General features: G+C 45.8%; 1 protein-coding gene across 2 annotated transcripts; it reads right to left on the bottom strand.

Moving 5' to 3' along the window:
- Positions 1 to 300: 300 nt before the first annotated feature.
- On the bottom strand, positions 301 to 21261 carry RPL11 (ribosomal protein L11). Of its 2 annotated transcripts, none has more exons than XM_086955790.1 (6): positions 21127 to 21261; positions 19524 to 19671; positions 19196 to 19302; positions 2148 to 2279; positions 1950 to 2060; positions 301 to 377 (listed from the first exon to the last, which is right to left on the bottom strand). In XM_086955790.1, exons 1-6 carry the CDS (start codon positions 21130 to 21132, stop codon positions 348 to 350), a joined length of 534 nt encoding a protein of 177 aa, XP_086811916.1. In that variant the 5' UTR covers positions 21133 to 21261; the 3' UTR covers positions 301 to 347. The 2 variants fall into 2 exon arrangements, with proteins under 2 accessions (XP_086811916.1, XP_086811918.1); XM_086955792.1 differs by lacking the exon at positions 21127 to 21261 and adding an exon at positions 20995 to 21103.
- Between the last annotated feature and the right edge of the window lie 811 nt (positions 21262 to 22072).

Below are 22072 nucleotides of genomic sequence, written 5' to 3'. Positions count from 1 at the left end.
TCCAAAAACAATCACACAACTCAAGAGACAAAAGGTATTACAACACGCAGGTTTGGAGCCCCATGATTTCAGATTGAGGGTTTGACCTAGGCTGCTATTCATTACAGTTAGACATTCACGACCACCTTTTATACCAACTCCCAAAAACTACTATACTATGTTCAAAAAACAAGGACAACAGGTGTCAACATGCACTCACATCAGCAATCGTGCAACAATTCCTACAATAACAGTTGCTCACCCAGACCAATAAAGTCGATTCTACCTGCAGAGTAAAAAAAGCGAGAGAAGCAGCAAAAGAAATATTGGCAGAACTTTATTAACAAAAGTGTACATTTGTGAGCGCCTCACTTTCCTGGAAGGATGATTCCGTCGTACTGAAAAAGAAAAAAAAACATTGTAACAGCAGTGAAAACGAAGTCAATGGTCACTTAAATTCAAGCACTACGAACTCAGCCAATGAATACCAATAAATCAAGATTTGGGGGAAATGTGAAAAGATGTGAAAGCCCTCAAATCTAGGGCAACAATTAGGAGTAAGGGCTATGAATAAGGGAGCCATCCTCTAATCAAAGATTGTCCTGTGCCCTTGCATAAACGATTTAGGCTCACTGCATTAACAATTGTTCCTTGCTTCGCTAAATCTCATACTGAAGGAAACTACTCAATCCAAAAAGCTAAGATACGGAACTTGCTCCATGCAAGAATAAACTTTGCAACCATAGTAAATTCCAGGGAGCACCTGCCTCTTAAAATAAGTTAATTTTAAGTTGTTTACTTAACACCCAAGTCTATTCTCAACTTTTCCTTAACATCTTATGCTCAGCATCTCGCCTGTATGAGATGCAACACGTTCTGGAAAGCTCACCCCGCAGATCCCATATTTGCCGCTATACTATCAATAGCAACCTGCACAATCAAGCAATCTGAAAGGGTGAAGCACACAGACATTCATCGGTGTAAAGTGCTTTACAAATTTTACAATACACTATTTCACAAATGTGAAGATGTGATGTGTAGGAAAGAGTGTGTACATTTCTACTGAGGACAGTGGAGCCCTCACACACTTATGGTCCAAGGGAAGAGGGCTTGATTATCAGTAGGCAAGGTACAGCTGAATCGGACACCCCAAGTGTCCCAACTCTAGCCCCATGAGAACAGTTACTGGTAGGCTTTGGTATTCACTACAAGCAAGACAAATCAGCCTGCTAGAAAACCATGCCAAGAATAGACAAGGACTCTGGTGTTCACAGAAGCTGGAGGAGAATTTACTATTCTACCATGAACCAATCCAATGACTGGTTAGCTTCAGGAAGTTACAAGGAGGCTATTGGAGAAGAGCTCTGTGCAAGATGCTTTAAGCTTTCACTGTACGCAGAGTGCACAAGCTTGTGTGTGCAAGCGTACAGAAACCACCCAACGTGGAAATTGCAGAGTTAAGTGTGGAAGGAATGATGTAAAATCAAACCCACACAAACTTCAGGCTGCTGTATTACCTACTCGTACTTGACCCCAAAGCGCTTTCTTGTGGTTGAATAAGATGTTTGCTAGGAATCTTTGCTGGTGTCAACTTTGATTAATTTATGTGAACAGTACGTCAAGCATGTGCGAACCTTGAAGTGCATTTTAAACTCGTCAAGAAGAGCTTGAAGTAGCACTGAAGCACGATGGCAAGTGGACATCACTGCCTATGGAAGCAACCCCCATGAAATTGTCCCCCCTGGGCACTGCACAATTTACTAGAAATTGTGCCTGTCTAACCTGGTAGACTCTGAAAAACGTTCTTACAAAAGTTTACGTAACAATGCAGACCGGGTCAGAAGTAACAGCCACTTCATCAAGCATCAGTATACCTATTTACAACAGTACCCTATCTCATTTGTGTTACAGTTAAAGAACCAGTAACTCGTGCTAAACAGTTTTGTGGTGTAACCAAACTGCAGGCTCACCTTCTGCTGGAACCAGCGCATGGCTTCCTCCTTGCCAATTCGGTGCTTTGCGCCAATGACTCCAGTCCTACGTTTTTTGTCTGCAATGCTGAAGCCGGGTCTGCCTAGGACCTGCATCGAAGGCAAAATATGATTTTAATCACAATTCTTTCCAATCTCATAACATCTAATGATTATGGTACTGAGACCAACACTCACCACGTAGAAATCCAGGCCATAGATACCGATGCTAGGATCATACTTAATTCCCAGATCAATGTGTTCCTGGATTCCAAAACCAAAGTTGCCGGTGGCTGAGAAATTGTTTTTCCTCAACTCGTATTCTCTCACCTGTAACAAGAACACACCTCAGTCACTATCTCACCTCAAACTGGTCAATGTACATTTTATTTTTCATAAGCAGCAGCATATATCCAAGATCTTAAATAAGGACTATGATGGTACAAGGATAGGTAAACCGGATACGATTTTGGTTTTTAAAAGGCAACGGAAATGGATTAAAGAAGTTTGTCACACATGTAGAACAGCCACTGCATGGTCACAATTTGCCCTTTCATACAGAACTAGTAAGATGGTTATTCTGCTAGATGTTAGAATGCAAAATAGTTTTAAGTAAGGGTGGGTGCCCCAAGCTCTTGCAGTTTGTCTACACTTAAGTCAGCTGCCCAACGCCTGGTGTGAGTAAATAGTTAACATCTCAGCTTATATACAACATTGCAATGCACGTTTATGATCAATTTATTGCAGTTATTTAACATTCAGCCTTACTATGGTGCACAACAGTGCTATTGGTTTAGCTCAGTTTTGAGGCCATCAAGCTAAAGTTGCATTGTTGTGGGCAGGAAAGAGTTTTGTCTAATGTGTGCCGTTCAAGAAAACAGACTTTAAGGTGTGCCTGGAATGATGTTTTCCAATATTTTTATAGAGTACCATTGGGAATCTCAGCCCAGTTTAAAGGCTTTTGGACAATTTTTGGGTGTAGGGTGTATAGCCTTTGAAGGGGTGTGCCAATTTGCCATGCAATGCCAACTCGTGCATTCAATCGGAAAGGGCACGTTTGCACTCTGAGGGACAAGCTTGAAAGTTAGTGGCAGAGTATGAATGATGGGAGCCTTGAAAGTAGAGATCATATATAGCTGTGCCAAATGTTGGTTGGAAAAAACGAACTCCTGGTAGTGTGCTGCAGTTCTGTATTTTAGGGTAGCCTAGAAACACTTTAAATGAGATGATAATTCTAAGTTGCAGAAGGTCTTTTTAACAGAAAAATCACCAAGATTCATGATAAATGTGTTCCAGGTAAGAACTTCTTTGGGGCAGATTACGATGTTGTTCAGAAAGGCTCTGCATGGGATTCGGAATTGCAGAATCAGTTTTGGGCCCCTTTTTTCAGAACCAATCGTTCACATTTCCCAATGATGGATTACGAGGAGCAGAAACCGTCCAGGCAGTCCAAATAAACGATTCTCTACAGGCTACTGGTTGAAAAGTACAGAGAATTTAAAGAGTCATGCTGACCTGATGGGCAAAACTAGGAGGATGGGTTGGTGTTGTGGATGAGGGAAAGTAAAGGACCACCTTTGTATAAGGGTTCAAAATAAAACCACTACGGATCAGCCACGGTTGAACTGCAGCGAAACAATCAGATGTACGATTGGAGATAGGGGAAGGGGGAAGAGGATAGAACAAGCATTTACAATGCAATGGTTTTGCCTTTGTTAAAGTTAGAGCTATTGGCATTGCTCTTGACTTTTTTTTTTTTTTAACATAAATAAATGGCATTGCCATTTACAATGCCACTAGCTTCATCTCTCGCAAATGACACACAAACACACACAGAGCCCCCCCCCCCACACACACCCACACAGAGCCCCCCACACACACCCACACAGCCCCCCACACACACAGCCACACAAAGCTTCCCACACACACAGCTACACAGAGCCCTCCACACACCCACACAGCACAAGCAGGCAACAGGGGCACACAGAGGCACAAGCAGGCAACAGGGGCACACGGAGGCACAAGCAGGCAACAGGGGCACACGGAGGCACGGAGGCACAAGCAGGCAACAGGGGCACGAAAACTGAGGCACAAGCAGGCAACAGGGGCACACGGAGGCACAAGCAGGCAACAGGGGCACACGGAGGCACAAGCAGGCAACAGGGGCACACGGAGGCACAAGCAGGCAACAGGGGCACACGGAGGCACAAGCAGGCAACAGGGGCACACGGAGGCACAAGCAGGCAACAGGGGCACAGGGAGGCACAAGCAGGCAACAGGGGCACAGGGAGGCACAAGCAGGCAACAGGTGCACGAAAACGGAGGCACAAGTAGGCAACAGGGGCACCCCTTTCTTCCTCGGTATGATTTTTGCGGCTTTTCGGGTTCATCACTTGCAGTAAAACCCGGACCTTCCACTGAGGGGAAAGAGGGTGTAAATGCGAATCTACAAACCTTCAGGGCTCCCTCTTGGCAGGAAGGGCTTCTACGCAGACTGAGGGTGCGCTACAGACCCAGTCTGGGCATAGCGTGACGTCGCCAAAAGCCAAAAAATCTCGGGAACACCCCCGAATCTGGTCCGGCATTGACGGACAGTTACCTCTCCCAATGGCTAGCCTCCATTTATGGAGCTAGCCAATGGGAAGAGGGGGCGGAGACCCGACGCCACACACAACTCGTAAGGTTTTTTGGCGCATGCGTACTTCGTACGCATCGCCAGTCAAAACCTAAAAATGGGCCAGGAAGTGACATTTGTTTAGTGAACAGACAGTGCTTCTGCTGGCATAGGACTATTTTGCCTGCAAGACTACTACCAAGGCACAGTTTGCAAGCCAGCACATGCCTGCACCGGTGGTTAATTTGTAAAAAAATAAAACGGGGCTCTCGTCAGGAGGCAGCTTGCACCAACTCATTTCTCTTTGTTAGCACTGCCTAAAACATAACCAACTTAAAACCATAAAAGTAGAAAGATGAGGCATAATAGCCAGAGCTGGTGACTTCGGAGCTGGGGAACCAGGTTAGAGTTTCTGCATTGGCTCAACATCCTGTGATTCTGGGCAAATCCTACCACAAATGAATTGGTCCTTAACTGGTGCTCATGAAAAGTGCCAGTGAGGGTGATTAAGTGCTGCTGCTGAGCAATGGAAAACAAAGGCTCAAATTAAGCACTGGTCCGCACCCTCCTGCAACCCTCTTTTAGTAGGTCCCAGCTGAAAAAAAATAATGTTGTGCCTATTTCTGTCTGAATCTGTATGAGTCCTGTGCCGACCTTGCTTTTTAGTAGCTTCGATCAGTTACATGGTCATTCATCACACTGCATCTCATAACATGATAACCGCAGCTCGGTGGTCATCCCACCACATGGAAACACTTGCCACACAGAATCAGAGACAACGCTCTTCTGCAAGGCATAGCATTCTAACGTATGGAGAAAATGTTAGAGTGCCCCACATAGGGGTAGTAAATGTAATACAAAATACAAGGTGGAAACAGTGACCTATAGGCGCTCTCCAAGTCTGCGGAGAAGAAGTGCGAAGAGAGCGATGAGGATCGTCCAATGGTATTTTCTGTTTCAGATGAAGGTGTATGGGAATAGAACAAACAGAGCTGCCAAGATTCCCAGGTGTATGCGTGACCAGCTGCTCTAGTCAGATTATCTTTGCATTTGGTCATGCATATTCTAAAATCAGGACTACAAGTCCCAAAATGCAAACAACAAAACCAAGACTGGAGCAGCTCATCATGCATGCCACTGTGCAACTTAGCAGGGTTGCAAACATATCCTTGTGTTTTTTGCCTTGAGATAGGAAGGACTTCCCACAACGCACGACTATGAAGTTTCAACCCTTTCCTAAAATAGTTGGTGAATTTTTTTACTTCCCACCAACACATTGCAGGAGTGGAGTTGGAATAGTAAGTGAACCTCCTGTTGTATTTTAGAGAGAGTTGCAATTTTCCCTCAAATATTCTACGACTAGAGTTACAATAGTAATTTTGACCTCCCAGTATCGGCCATGCCCATCGTTGTCCAAAGGGTGACTTGCAGGACAAGAAATATGCCAACATATACTGAATACACCTGCTCCCCCCCTTCACGGTTCTTGAATACCTGTGGTCCAAGCTCATTCATGCCAAATCTCCCCATTTAGTAGGAAGAGTCTAAAGTTTTGCTCAAATTGCTTATAATCTCTCATTTGATTCAAAGCATTTTGGCACAGTCACGTGATTCCTCTTTCTGTCCCAAAACCTCCTTCCTGAGTGTTCCCAAATGCAGACTCTCCGGATATCCAATGGTGCAACTAGTTATTTTGCCCGTGATGTTTCTTTGCATTGTGGTACTTGTAGTAATGGTGTCTCAATGCAAGAGGACAACAGTTAAACTCTGAATGTAACGGAAGAAGCAGGACTGGGTAAACTACTGATACAGGACATATCCCTACAGGTGATAGAAACACACCTGAATGATTGATGAAATGAAAGCCCGGGGCTGTCATCTAATCCTTCGGCGTTAAGACACTCCATCAAGGATTAGGAGGGGGATGGGGGTCTTCTAGAGCACACCGAGACGCTCGGCGTTCTCTCTCTCTCTGTGTGCAGCCGTCCCATCTGACAGTTCCGGGCAAAGTTTCCGGCAGCTGCACTGCCCGGGCGAGGGAGGTTGAGCGGAAGAGGTCCCACCGCACACATGCAGTGAGTTGTCCTGTGTTTGCCACTGGAGGCTGACAGCTTGTTTGGGGCTGGGGCGCGCACTCACCTGCTCCTCCGGACCGCCACTCGGCTCTCCTGCCCCGCTCCCCGCCGCTGTCTCAGTACTGGTGTCTCTCTGGCTGCTCTCATGCTCCGCTCTCGGCGAGCATCCCCCTCTGGGCCCGCGGGGAGGTTTCCCGAACTTCCTCTTCCTGTCCTCCCTGCCCCCGTCCCTTCTGCTCCTCTCCGGCGCCTCGCCCCTCTCTCTGGTCACTTTCCTCCTGTCATGCCGCGTCCTCCCCTCTTCCTGGCCGCAGAGCCAGTCTTCCCTCTCGCCCCGCTCTCCGATGGCATTGTGTTGGGTTTCCTGTCTGTCGCTCTTCCCCCTCCCCTCCTCTGCTCCGCGAGGGCTGCCCGGAGCTGCCAGCCTATGACACGTTCAGTAAATATGAACAGCCTTTGCATACCATTGCACCAGCGCTAGGGGATTCATGGACGAGTCTGCACTTCTCTGGCTGGGGGGGCTGAGCCCGTTACAAGTCCGGTCGGAAGATTATATGACTGGGCCCCAGAAAGGCTGGGAGGGCAGAGTCAGTTACAAGTCCGGTCTGATGACGTATGACTGGGCCTTAGAAAGGCTGGTAGGTCAAGGGCAGTCAGTTACAAGTCCTGTCTGGTGACTGTATGACAGGCTGGGGCTCAGAATTGCTGGTGGGGTAGGGGTAGAGTCAGTTACAATTCATGTCCGAAGCCTAGATGGCCGGGCCTCAGAAATGCTTAAGGGCCGAGATTGAGTCAGTTACAAGTCAGTCCTGGAGACCGTGAGGCAGGCAGAGCTGCGAAAGGCTGCTAAGGCGAGCACGATAAATAAATGCAACTACACCTTCCAGCATCTGTCTGCTTCACACCTTGCTTTCTAGCACAGCTAATAAACAGTTAGAAAACGACTGACAAGCCCCTTCCAGCAATGCACCAAAAGCCGAGGAGCTCCTTACTCGATGTCCCAGAAAGCGCTTTTAGCCGTTTTAGAGGAATGGCAGCACCTACAACTCGCTTCAGTACACGGCAGGGGCCGAGTCAGTTTCATGTCCGTAGAGCCTCAGAAAGGATGGCCGGGCAGCTGCAACACCCAGACGAGGTGACAGGGGAGAGATAATCACGCCATGGAAGGCTGGAGAAGTACTGAACAAGCTAGTGCTTGTGCAAAGCTGGCAGCAAAGGCATGAGGACGGCCAAGTGAGAGCCGATGCTTCCCTGGCTCTCAGCCGTTCACTGTCTCGAAATGAGCAATCCTCAGCTCTCCTACACATCATGGCTTGCAGGGGTATCACTTCAATTGCGTCAATCAAACTCAACTAGGACTACAGCTCCCAGAATACACTAGGTTGCTAACTCACAACACCTCTACGTACTCTTCCCTTTCACGGTACTTGAACGACACCTCTCCAGGGATTCAAAACACTGAAAGATTACCAGCTGAAACTTTCCAACTCATGTATGCTTAATGAATGTAGAAAAATGTAAAGTAGATGGCTGGTTTTACGGTCAGTATCACCCAACTTGACAATTAATCACCATCTTAAGTGTTACCCTATTTGAAGCTATGTTGACCCCCACCCCTCGCCCTCACTGTTGTGTGACCTCGTACGCATGGCGCTTGTGAAACACTTCTGACAGAGAAGTTATTGTTACTAAGAAATAAGGGAGCCTGGCATCACTTGTGACAGCAAGTCATCTGTAACCGTTCTTGTCGGGACAGCAAGTGTACCCTGGGAGCGCGGAGAGAAAGAGACATGTCCGTGCAGTCTTAAAAGAGCTGGCGAGAGCCATCCATCAGCGGCGGGAACGGCGGAGGGGGGCGGGTTAACGGAAACAGGAACCAAGTTAAAAACTAATTAGACAGCGGGAGGGGGGGCGGGAACGGGTACACACTTACCTGCTCGGCAACACCGAAGGCGGGTGGCGGCTCAATGCCGGACCAGATTCGGGGGCGTTCCCGAGGGCTTTTGGCTGACGTAGCGTGACGTCGCCAAAAGCCAAAAATTCTCTGGAACGCCCCCGAATCTGGTCCGAGATTGACGGACGCCCCCTCCTGCCAATGGCTAGCCTCCATTTATGGAGCTAGCCAATGGGAGGAGAGGGCGTTTTCCCGACCCCACACACATATCAAAAGGTTTTTTGGCGCATGCGTACTGAAGTACGCATCGCCAGGCAAAACCTAAAAAGGTCTCTTCCGTCTTCGCGCACCATACCTGGGTGAAGCAGATGGGCTTCTGCTGCACCAGAACTAATTGGAGTGCTAAGACTTACTGGCCCTCTTTCTCTTGTCGTTTTCACTCCACTTGGAAATCATTGTTGCAACGCACATCTGCTTAAACTGCAGAAGGCAGCTGACCCTCTTCCACGGCTGGTCTCGCCTGGCCAGTTTCTGCTCCTCAACCAGCTGCTGTGCGTAATTTGCACAACGCTTAGGGCAGGCGGCTGGCCACAGGTGTGAGAGGAAAGAGTCTACCCCTTTATAAACGCTCACTGTCCTTTGGGTTGCCTCTGAATCCATGCAGGGCCATAGCGGCATATCATCTTTTACATGCAGGGGTTAGGGCTGCAGCGAGACTTCAGGTAGAGAGCCTGTGCCCAGGGAGTGAAAGGAGCAGAATGTGTGGAAAGAGAAACCAAGTTAAAGGAGAGAGATAAAGAAAGCGAAAATAAGAGACAGGTATAAAATTTTTTTAAATGTTTGTGATAAGTGTTTTGTGGAATTCACAACACCTTAAAGAGAAGCAAAGAACACGACATGGAGTACCACGTGTGATGCGACAGAGTGAAAGGGAGAAACACCACAGGGGCAGACAAGCGAGGGAAGATTGGGAACAAAGAGGTAGATGTAAATTTAGAAAAAATTCAACTAGCAAATTGTCATATCAGATGTAGCAGGGTGGTGGTACGTACTCTTGCTTGTGGTGTCCGGTACCTTGCCTGGCATTTGAAATACTAGCTTTCACACCTGACCGCAGTGTGTGATTCTGGGCTAGCATTCCCATGCATGGCTACACCTTTCATCTCCCCAGATTGAGAAGGCTTGCAAACAATACCATAGAGAGTAAAAGTGTATTAGCACCTACGTGTAAATATGTTTGCCATTGTGTTATCAGAGAATAATTTTGACGCTGATAAACAGGTCTAGCTTAGGTAAAACTGACAGACATTAACTGTGCTGTTTTTGATTATACACCGTACTCTGGTATACTTGCCGAGAGCTTATTTTGCTTTCTTTTCTGGTGCGAATAGCACGGTTTTTGTATCGGACAATCATCTATTGACAATATTAGCTGCAGGACCACATGAATGGCTGCTCCCCTCAGATTTACTTGGGCATCATTTGGTAGTTTTTGTCTAGCAAGATACCCAAATTTCTAACACCATACCAGACACGTGGCAGGACAGTGCTTTGGTATTCTGAGAAGTATGCGTAAGACACTTGATCTACTCCCTACTTCGGCCAGCAAAACCCTTGTCCATGCTCTTGTTACATCTAGGCTGGACTACAGGAACGTCCTGTACCTGGGAGCCAATGTCAGGTGTATTACTCTGCTACAGTGTATACAAAATGCGGCTGCCCGTATGATCCTGATGCTGCCCAAAAGAGCGTCATCTAAGAAAGCCCTTGAATCCCTTCACTGGCTGCCTATTAACCCCTTCGATGCTGATGACGAGCTCAGCTCGTCATCAGCCACGGGTGGCGTGTGCTGATGACGAGCTGAGCTCGTCATGTAACACGGTATTTTAAAAAATGCCGCACAGGGGAAAAATCACCGCAGCAGCGATGCGGTTAAAGAACGGGTGCTCTATAAAACCCTGCTGATTAGTCACCGCATCATGCAGTGTAAAGGGCCTTCCTATCTTTTGGACTTGCTGACCCCGTATACCCCTGTGCGCCATTTGAGATCTTCCGGGACAGGGCTGATTAAGGTCTCCAAGTTTTTAGAAGAGCTCTGATGGATGGGCGCTCCTTCCGAGTTTAGGCTGCTCAACACTGGAACAGACTCCCCGAAATGCGAGCAGAGACCTCTGAACCCATATTCCTAAAACAACTGAAAACCTACCTCTTCCCTCTGGTTAGAGAGTGAGGAGGTTCGCATCTGAGGAGCTGGGGGAAGACTTGCCCGTTTAACTGCTGTTAGCCATGCCACAGCGCGGGGACACACTGGCCTCAGTGTAACCAGGCGCTTTATAATTTTTTTTATTATACCAGACCAAGGGACTTGGTAGGGTGGAACCAAGAGACCAACCAACACTCAACCACTGCAAGCTAACAGTAGTACCTCGGCGCCGTGAGGCAGTGTCTGTCTAGACAAAATCTTTCGGACTTGAGGCCACAGCTCCTGCGGCCACCATGCCAATGTCCACACAGATGGTGCAATCCCCACCACCAGCACTTCCGTATTACTTCCATTTAGTTTGACAATTGGCCATCCAGGCCGCTATTTCTTGTAGGCACATCGAGAAGTTACTGGCTGCTGCCTCATCTGGTTGGGCGAGAGACACCACAAGTTGGGTGTCATCAGCGTAGGTTACCACTTAGACCCCAAACCTTTCAGTGATCTCTGCTATTGGAGTTACGTAGAGATTAAAAAGGGTGGGGGCTCAAGCTGGACCCTTGAGGCACCCCCTGATTCAGCCTGGTACTCTTCGACCGGTACGGTCCCTAGGCTACTTGGAAGCTGCGATTTTGGAGGAATTACTCCAGCCACTCCCCCTTTTTTTAGACTCTGCAGCAAGATGTGAAGTACTACAGTGTCGAAAGCAGCGCTTAAATCCAAAAGTATAAGCGCTGTTGTCTGACCTTCATCTACCAACTTACATATGGTTTCTGTTCATAGGAGTAAGGCAGATTCAGTAGAGTGGAACGCCCGAAAGCCTGATGTAGATATGTGAGAGCCCCGTGGATTGATCAACTCAAAGTAATATGGATACAGTGCCAAAGCAGATGCTACACACAGACCTGCTTCTAGGCGCTGAAGCGGTGTTATCGTGACCCCCCTCGTACTGTTACTTCTTTGTACCAACCATGGGAAGATGAGAGGCTAAGTGGAGCAGGTTGATTCAGACCAGCGGTATTACGACTACCCCCCGCGTTATGCTTTTTTGTGTAGTGTTAAACCAGGCGCTCCACATTGTGCACTTTGTACAGGGGCGAATGTTCACCAGGAAGGGGGTGGAAGAGACCCGGTGACCCCTACATTGTGCATCCCTAGGTTGCGGTCTGTTCTGTGGGTTCAATGGGTGTCTGTGTACCATTAATGGCTGTGCTGGTGCATGCAGCCATTAATATTGTAGGTCTTTATGAGCAAGCTCCCCCCCCCTCCTTCCCCCCAAAAAAGGGAAACAGAGCGCATGCCGCGCTGCTTATTAAAAGCATCAATAATTGAATAATAGAGTTTGCCGAGCTGCGCCCTTCATTGGAGTGGGGCAAAGCGGGGCTTGCAGAATGCCCAACAGTTTGTCCAACCGATTTCTCTGCTTCTCAGTGCTTTAAAGACAACTTCACGCTGTTGGTTTGATCGATCAAAAATTAAAGGACACCTGACTGACTCTCAGGTGCGCATCCCAACTTTGCCCAGATTCTTAGCAGCGAGCCCACTGAGCTAATTTGAGCTTATGGCGCTTAAACAAAAAAATCAGTTTAGAAAGAAATCAGTTGTGCATAAAGGATGTCAGTTGGGAAAAAGGCGGGTGCGGCGGTGTGCTGAGAGCTAGCAGGCTGCCGGGGCAACACAGGACTGAGTGAAAAAAAAAACAGTGCAGACAAAATTATAAAGGAGACCGTGTACCGCCGCCAGTACACGATAAGAGTCCAGATGGGAGGGGCCTAAAGGAGACAGGGCGGTCACCAAAAAGCCTCACTTTCAATTGGAGGCCAGCGCTTTACATAAAGGATGATTATCAAAGAAGTGAGCGACCCGGAATACCCTTGAGGGCTTGGGTAATGAAAGTGAAAGGGTGAAGGTGCCTTCAAGGGACTTTATTTCATCTGTATTTGTTGATTCAAATTATTTTAAGAAGGACCAATCGATCGTCCTTTGAATGAGCTAATCCAATATCAATTGTCTTAATACAGAATGTGAATACTTCGTATTGTCAACATATAACATAAACAAAGACACAAGGTGTATACGAAAAAATTGTTTTATCAAATAGTTCATTAAAGTAAGCAACTTCATATACAGATAAATAAACAAATAAGATTTAGGACTGTGGGTACACACATAAGTAAATTACTAAGTGACTCAACAGAACCTAAAAAACACCTATCCCAGAATACATTGAATAAAACAAAGATAGGGATAAGATGTGCTGTCGACGTTTCGGTTTCTTAAGAATCAATTGCTGAAACCATCCTCGGGACTGTTATCAATTGTGATCTGTATAGAGGTATTGTAATCTTGTTAGTTGTTAGAAATCTGCGTTCACAATTTAATCAAAAGGAGACGTGAAGTGGGGTCTTCACTCATAGAAGACAAGTAATTTGTTAAGCGGAGATCATCCGGTATGAATGGGGTGGAGTCTTGTCCATCACCAGGATCGATATGGAATAATTCGAAGCGGTTTAGGTGGAATTAAGCGGAAGGAGTTATATAGGGAGCAGTCATCAATCCTGCATCATCTATCCAATTTCAAAGCGGAGTGGAGTCACAGAGCGTCTCGTCGGTACAGAGCAAAAAAGCTCCGTACCGACGTTTGCACCGACCGATGTTTGCACAAATAATATTTATAAAAAATAATTCTTGTGACTTGGAAAGAAGCGTTTGGTATCTTTTACTCTTCTCCTGCCCCCAAATTGCTTTTTTTCATGCCCGCCAGGCCGTGAGTTACATCAAAGGGTTCGGCTCCCCGCCCCCTGCTTCACGGACGCCTCTCAGGCCACCAGCCTGCCACCCAGATCGCAGCCTGCCCAGCCTGTGCCATGTCTCCCTACCCCTTAACCCTTCGCCCTGCCCACACCACCTCTCGATATTGCTGCTTGTTTTTCTTTGCTCTTTCTCCCTTCATTCTTCCAACTCACTCTGCTTTCCTCCCTTTGTCTCTCCCCATCCATGGTCCTTTTGATTCTCCCTATGTGTTCGAATTTCAATCTACTCCTTTACTGTCTCCCTTTCACTTTCCTTGGAATCTTTCCTCGGTTTGTCGCCGCCCTCTCTGCAGCTCCCATATTGTCTCTCCTCTGTTACTATATTTTCCCTCACCCCTCATCGCTCGCAATTCATTTCTCTTTCTCGTCTCCCTTCTTTGTTGGAAGCTAACATGATATGACAAACATTTGGACGGAGGGTTACTCATTTGCACTATCATTTCGATCCATTTTACTTCATAAATATAACATGTTTGCACAAATAATATTTATTTGTAAAAAATAATTCTTGTGACTTTGAAGCGTCTGGTATCATTTACACTTATTAGGTTTGAAAAACTAAGTTCAGACCAAGAACGTACCTGGTTTAGGACCGGAATACATTTTGAAAAAAAAAGGCGGTTTATTTTAGTGTGTTATTTTAGCGACGGTTAGTGTTAAAGTGTTAACTGATATAATCAAGCTAGACCCACGTTTTCTCATGCCAGTAATACATGTACAACAGCACTCTGAAAGCCTCCAGTGAAGCCACAGAGGAGGTTTAAGCGCGTGACTAATTGATTTCAGTGTGGCTATGCAGGGACAAGCATTGAAATGCTTTAGTTTAACCCTTGATGTGCTCCACATTTTTACAGTGTTATGATATCGTTGGATCCCTTTAAAGCGCTATGATCCGTGTTTTGCAGCATTGTGCGCTAGCATGCAAACGGGATAAGTTCAGAGTCCAGTCAGTTGTGGGCTGTGGCTCTCGCCCGTTCCTGACATTTCTTAGTCGGACCTCCGATTACATTAGCCACACATTTTTCGATAAAAACATCACGTGTGAGAACGTTGCCCTGGCCAACAGAAGGTTTAGAGTTTTTGAACATTCAGCTTTTAAATGTCACTCATTTATTACAGCTTTATTTCAAAAAATTGTTTAGCCAGAGCATTGTGTCATAGTAGCAGACAAGTTTAAGAATTGAAAGATTTGGAAATATTTCTGTTGAAAGCTGTTGTGTTGTGCTATACAGCTCCTAACGCGCGGTTACCACAGCCAACAGCGCTTCTTGTTTATGACCCGAAAATGTGATGGGCACACATTTTCAAGGGACACCACATCATTTTTCTTAGAAAAGAACACAGTAACGGTGCCAGGCTGTGATAATACTAATTCTATGCCAGAACAGTGTAATCAGCTGACACCAGGCATGCAATTTAACCACAGAACAAAATGTTCATTTTGATCCAAAAGGCCCATGGGTTGGTATAAATCCCAACTAAATTGATTTCCACAAGTGCTTTGAGTACACGTGAGCATTGAAGCTTCTGTGTGCAATTTCTTATACCTTGAATGCACCACTACAGCTACAGCTGTTGCCGCCTCCTCCTCCTCCTCCTTCCTGAACGGAAGAATAGAGGCTTACGCACTTCACCTAATACAGAGGACACACAGAAACCTCAGTGATGTTGGTGTGCTCATCTTTGCTCCAAGGCTGTTCTAAAACGTCCACCCCCTACAACATTGTGCGCATTGGGTTTGAGAGAAGCAGAGGTTATATCATTTTTTTCTAATATCTGCGTACAAATCCTCGGCGCAGATGTCCAGTTGTGTGTCTAACACACGACCTAACAGTATTTTTCATAGGACACCTAGGCCTTTGCATAGAGTGGGCATAGAGATGTAAGGGCACCTGTGTGACTGGCACATATTGTATATCAACAAAAGGAGAGAGAGGGATCTAGGGCACTCATAGTCCCCAAACAATATACAGGTAATCAAAGGAAGAGTGACCATAAAGGTAAAGTATATAAAGGAGGTGGGTGTCGCTCGTGAAGTCTGAGGCCAGTTGTAAGTGGTCCGGTGGTAGGACCAATTTCAAGAAAAAATACACTGTTTTTTCAGGAAACCCTCACTCACCCTAGTGGTGACATGCTTCATCATCGGGTCCACCGGGAGAGATCGAATACCTCCCCGGTGTGCTGCGACGCCAGGAGACTGCGGAGCAGGTTTTTGTGTGAAGATGAAGTGTGAAAAGAATATTAAAGTTTAAAAATGTCAGAGGTTGTACCAAAAAAAACTTTATTCGCTGGTCAACCTGACATGTTAAAACAAGATATGTGAAGGGAAACTAGCCAATTACTTTATACTGGTGTTTGCCCTCTGAAGAAGGTCAACATGTTTCTGCCCGATTATGTGTTACTTTACTGGGCTTTCATCAGGACCGGTAAGCGAGTGTGCAAATGACAGGAGGGGCGCGCTAAGGCCCGCCCTGCCAAAGGTCGTGAAAGTTAAAAATAGCACTATGTGTAAAAATGGTGCAAAAGAAAAAGAAACAAACTCATAAGTAGTGGGGTTTTACCTCTTTTGCGAGGAACCTAGGAGTCTGTAGGAAGGAAAAGGACAAACAGACAAAAACAAACATAGACACAGATATTAGATCAATGATTTGTGCATATGTACAGTGGCCATAAAGGGTGACTTTGTGGCATGACACGTGCTTGCATACCTATCAAGGGCCGTGGCCGTTATGTCTGGGTTGCGTAGTTGAGGTCATGCCGAGATCCAGAGTGGAGGGGCCTCAACTAACGCTGATTAAATCTATTCAGCGCAGACTGTTGCATATGTGCCGTATAGCAACAGTGGCTAAACAGGCAGACTTGTCACGTCTGAGTCTATTAGTGAGGAAGTACAGGAAATAACCTACTACCTATGGTGGGGTGTCAGGGAATGAACCCCGATGGGAAACAAACGTTTGAGCAGTGTTCCGGTGCAAAGCGCCGTGACACTGCTGGCCGTGGTATATAAATTACCCAGGCACACAACACTAAGTACAAGATATAGGAAAAATGTCCTCACTTGTGAGAAAAACGATCCACGCCCCATAGAACACAGGAGGGGGGTGGGAGTGACAATGGCACACCCTGTGAATAAGGGGGAGAGAGACACACAAAGGAGGATTTTTAGAAAAGGCAGAATCCCATTCATACAACTTATCTGGTTAGGATGAAGTCTCCAAGGTAAGGTCTCTTACGCCCGCAACGCTCAGCACCCGCTCGGCACCTAGCTGTACCCTCGCTGGATCTCGTGGATTCTTTGCGATGGGCGAGCGAGTTATTTACAATAGTTTAACCCCTCCCCTGCTGATGACTGAACCACTCCGCCATCAGCCGCGGTGGCACTGTGCTGATGACGGAGCGGTTCCGTCATTGCCCGCCCGCCGCTGATGCGCGGCGTGAATTCCGCGCCAAGCGTGCTATTGAGCGGGCGGGCCATGAAGAACCTTCCGTCACCAGCATGCGCCCGCTGCATTTCCGCCCCGCCCCCTTAGCGGCGGAATAGCCTCAGCAGTGAAGCGGTTCAGCTATTGCTATTATAAATTACAAGAACTTTTATTTCAGTATTTAAAAAAAATTAAAAGCAATTTGTATTTGTAAGATGAATACATCTAAGTCACGTACATACAAAACATGTTGCATTACAAATGCTATAGGTGTCACATTTGAAAAAGTTTATAAAGTATTGGCATTGTAAATGACAAAGCTATTAATTTGGCTATTTTCAAGACCGACAAAAAAAAATAAAATTACAAAACCAATAGCTCCAACTTTTCTAATGCGAGACCTATTGCATTTCCAATGCTTGTTTAACTTGCTAGGGCTGCTCAAAGCTTAGGTTACACACGATTTATAACAAACTGCACAAGGCATTCCCCTAGAGAATGGGAAGCTACAGAGGAGTGGAAATAGTAATTGCTTGGACTGTCAGAAGGTCCTACGGTTTCTGAATGAATAAGCTTCAGCTGACGGTCTGCTAAAAGGATATGTCCAGGCATGTTTGCTGCAATGCCTCTGAGGCATAAGAAAAGGCCTTTGAGTCGGACCCAAATTCACGCGGTAACTGACGTTTAACTAAAGGAGGTTTAAAGATAAGATGCAAATCTGAAAAGGAAGGGGGCGCTTAAGTAGCGCAAACTCAGATTTTCTCCCTTAGTGTTTAAAGTAAAGGGAATCTGGAAATTGACATTCTAAATAGGCCGTCCCCTTACAGTGACTTATTTGGCCCCTAACGCATCCATCAATTAATTTATCACCAAGGTAGGTGGCGTTTCAATCAGTCTCATAAGTATTAAGACACTACTCTGAGAGACAATCTGGTTTGCTTGCACACCAATTAAACCCACCTCTGGTTGGCCAGTTAAGTTTATTACATCAAAATAAAATAGACGGAGTGTTAAAGCCGTCACAGATCTGATGTGTTGCCCTAAGTGGGGAGGGTATGCCCAAACGTGGGTCCTGTGCTCATTGTGCCACTGCATTTAGGTTAGCCTGGCTGATGGGGGTGGGGGGTTGATACCCCGAAACAGGACCCATGGTGCTGGTTTATGGTTCAGGGAGAACCTGGCCTGAAACTTCGGGACTAACTGTTCCCATGAGAAGCAGGGTCAGGACTTGTCTGCACATGTGCCAAACGGGGGAGGCGTGGTGAGCAAAAAAAAAAACAATGGGATAAACCCAGATCTGACAGGCGGTCAATGTTTGCATTGTTCAGCATTCCAGCCATAATCTCTTCATTACAAACCTACAAAAGTAGGTACATTAATTTACACCCAAACTACATTCAAATGACTATTTTTTTTAACTTACAAGTTTTAAACATGGTCTGGCCGTTTTTATTTAGTATTCCAAAGAACAGATTATGTGACAGTGGGATGCACAATGCCAAGTTGTGAGTGAGGGAAGTGTAACGCAAGACTTCAGTGTGACAATCGAGGCCAGCCAATGCAGCTATTTAAAAGTCCCAATAATTACCAACCTAGAAACACAGGCTGAAATAGAGAAGCCAAATATAAAATATGAGGACAGACCAGGAAGAATGCATTGTCAGAGGATGCAAAGTGGGGGCATAAACAAGTGATATGTAAAATATTTTAAGATACTGTTTTAACACCTGTAAGGATAGCGTTCCATAACTTAGTAGCACTCCTTGATAAGTTTTAGTGACTGACCGTTTCAAAAACAAAGGGAGTCCTCAAGAAGGGTTTCTAAGCTCCGGTGTTACTTTATCTTGATCGCTGTCGATAGCCAAGTTTTTACTACGGGCACTTGCTGAATAGTGTTGCATTAATATCACGGTGTCATGCAGGTTAAGATATGTAAGGCAGCATCCCAGCTAGGGGCACACACTGTGGGGTTGGATACTGCAAATAGCGGTCCCATGAGGTGAAATTAATTACATACAACATCTTCAGGTAGGTTTAGAGACCCATGCACTGACTGAATTGGTCACTTTAAGAGAATATGCAGGGAGAAGCAATGTGTGGTTTGAAAGCAACACTACAGGCAAGATCTATGTGGCGATGCGAAGGGCTGGTTATAGACAACTAGGAGCGAGGAAAAAAATCCAAAACATCCATGGATGTCGCCATCTCGCCTACCTACAAGATCTCACCTTAAGGCCTTTCTCCAAAATTTCCTCAGCCTTGGCCCCGCGGACTGTGCAGTGCACTGCAATCTTTTCATTTCTACGGATGCCGAAGGATCGCACTGTGTAACGGGCTGAAGAAAAAAAAAAAACGACTTTTAGAATGGAACAAATGCAGCAGTCGAGAGGCGGACAGTTAACAGAAACGAGTCATAATACCTTTCCTTCACACATCATGGCAAGTATGGCGCACCCTCAAATTCCTCACTTTCACAATTGCCTCCCGTTTTCTTATAAAAACCCAAACCACCTTTCCCAGCACACACCATACTTTCCTCTGAGGGCCTCCACTAACCTTTGGAGAATACTGGTGTCTGGCCGGTGAGTTGTTCAAGCACCTTGGCTGCACGGGTCAGTCTGTCACCGCTTTCACCTACACAGATGTTGAGGCAGAGTTTGCGAATACGCAGTTCCCTCATGGGGTTCTCCTTTTCACCTTTATCCTGTTGGCAGAAAAACAATTTGCATCAATTCACACGTTGAAGTCCAAACCTACTCCTCACAAGAAAACAGGTCTACGTCATTTATTTCCCTCCCATACAAGAGATCTCATTTCACACCTACCACTATACTCTGCAAGAACTCAAACCAAGGAATCTTCAAATTACACGTTTCGCAAGCACATAAAAGACTGTCTCACCAGCCATTTTCACAAATGTGTATCTAATCATGTGACCTAATCTCAGGCCACCTGCCAGTCCTAGAAGCAGACCTCCATCTCCAGATGCAAGAACCCTAGACACCGAAAGATAAATTTAACTCAAATCATTATTAAAATTGTCAAACCATGACCACTAATCACTAACCTCGCTTAACCTGTCGGCAAGACCTTTATATGCTTCCGTTCCACTTACTAAATACCTCCAAACTGCATACCTTGATCGCTCTGCCCAATTTATCAGTCTCGCCCCCGACACTACTCCCCCAACCTACCAGCGATAGGCCAACTGCAAGCTCATCATAAAAATTTTTAAAAAATCTTGCACAAACTTACCTCCGGAGAGCTAAAAGCAAAGCTCTACCCAAACACTACAAGCCTGTGAACATACAGAAGTGTGAACCCACCGGGCAAGGCATATCCTCTTCAAAACTATTTCATAGACTGTTACCTTCTTCAGTCTCTGCCACCTGCATCGGCTAACCAATCACACACACATGACACTAAGGTGTTAGCTAATGGTGAGCTGTTGCCTACTCTATGACGGTCCGACGTTTGTCTCATCTGCGCTTAGAGGCGAATACGAAATAAACAGTTGAAGAATAAACGTACCTCCCTCCCCCATCAATCTTCTGAGAAAACTAAAGACACATTAGCAAACTGACTACATGCCACGTTTTTCTTGGGAAGAACCCAGAGAAAAATCAACACATCGCATTTTAGTGCGAGGATCAGTAATGTCAGACGTCGCCCTCTATTTAAATGCTAAACTAGATAGGCTCAGCACACGCGCTATACAGCGGCAAACTTTGACTGTTTATTACAATGCGGGGTTCATAGGAGCAAAAAATTGCAGCTTCTTGGAAACACGACTGGTTACTCATGAATTAGATAAAAGTAGGGTGCACTGGTCTTCGATTCCCTCGAACAGGGATAGAAAGGGGAAGCGTTCCGAACCTCTATTCAAAAGAGGGAAGGCACGTCGCAATGCTGGCTGTCATGCAACTCCCAGACCCACAGAACCTTTGGGAACCCATCAATAAAATTCTATACGTGGGTCGGAGTAAGATGGGGATACATGTATAGGGTAAAGCCTTCATCATACAACCTGTAACAGAAAGATACAGGGTCAGGAGAAACACTCAAATGTGCCTAAGTGCAGAGGAGGCGTACAGCCAACAGGATGGACATGGATTAAGTAACGCGACGACTCCTCCGTCCCACAGCACCATGTACTCACCGCCATGATGGGAGACTGGAAGAGATCGCGAGATTTCCGGCTAAGCCTTTTATATGGCACGAGACCTCAGCTTCAAAATAATGTACGTCACGTTGAAATGCGGAAATGAGAGGAGTAGAGACGCAAATGTAGCAGTACAGCTTCGACTTCCAACCGGGTGCTCGAAGGAAACAGAGAGCGGACTAAAGAAACAATTTGAGAGATATAGAAAAAGGACACTAGTAACTTGCACTTTTGTACCCAAACGTGGCGGCCATCTTCGCGCAGTTTAGTGTTTTTCAGAGACCGTCTCTGAAGGTGAACCCCTCCACCCCCCCCCCCAAAAAAGACTTTGTAATACATTGTTTTGTCTCTGAAATGAGTATGAGCTTCGGCATAAAGAATAACAATATCAGCACTTGATCGAACGCTTATCGCAGCTTTTATAGTGGCAGATTAGTTACTTACCATGTTCATTTAAATTTCCATTTTCAGGATTGGAAACTCAGATTATGCTTCTCTTTACTGCAAAAAAAAAGAGCAGCCAATGAAAACAGTAATTTCCAACTACATTACTAGAACACTGTCCCAAAGTAAGGGCACCAAAAACATATTCTATTGTTTTGCCCTGAGCTGCACCCTCACTTTCTCCCATTCAAAATTACTTATTTTCAACCCTTCATAAAAATACTTGGGGATTTTGTAACTTTTCTGAAATATTCCAGTACTGGATTTAAAATAGTAAATAAGACCCCTGGAATATTTTGGGGAAAGATGCCCTTTCACTAATTATTCTAAAACTGGAGTTAATAGTACATTTGAGTCTACAGTGCCTGCCACGTGCACTGCTGCCCTAAGGCTCAGATTATGCTGAACTTTATTTACTGTTTACTCACAGGAGACAATTAAAACATGAACTACAATACCCAGTAGGCTTGTATAACAAACTACCAGAAAACATGTGATA

This window comes from Lissotriton vulgaris, chromosome 2_1 (assembly GCF_964263255.1).
Source record: "Lissotriton vulgaris chromosome 2_1, aLisVul1.2, whole genome shotgun sequence".
Classification (NCBI taxonomy): Eukaryota; Metazoa; Chordata; class Amphibia; order Caudata; family Salamandridae; genus Lissotriton; species Lissotriton vulgaris.
Note: the sequence above shows the minus strand (reverse complement) of the source record. Positions and strands in the feature narration are given on the sequence as shown.

Bases quoted from the DNA above. Each gene is read 5' to 3' on its own strand.
- RPL11 (XM_086955790.1), bottom strand. The intron at 2,280-19,195 runs GTGAGATCTTGT...TTCTTGTTACAG, and splicing joins TTTTGGAGAAAGGCCTTAAG to GTGAGAGAATACGAGTTGAG. The intron at 2,061-2,147 runs GTGAGTGTTGGT...CCTTCGATGCAG, and splicing joins ATGGCCTGGATTTCTACGTG to GTCCTAGGCAGACCCGGCTT.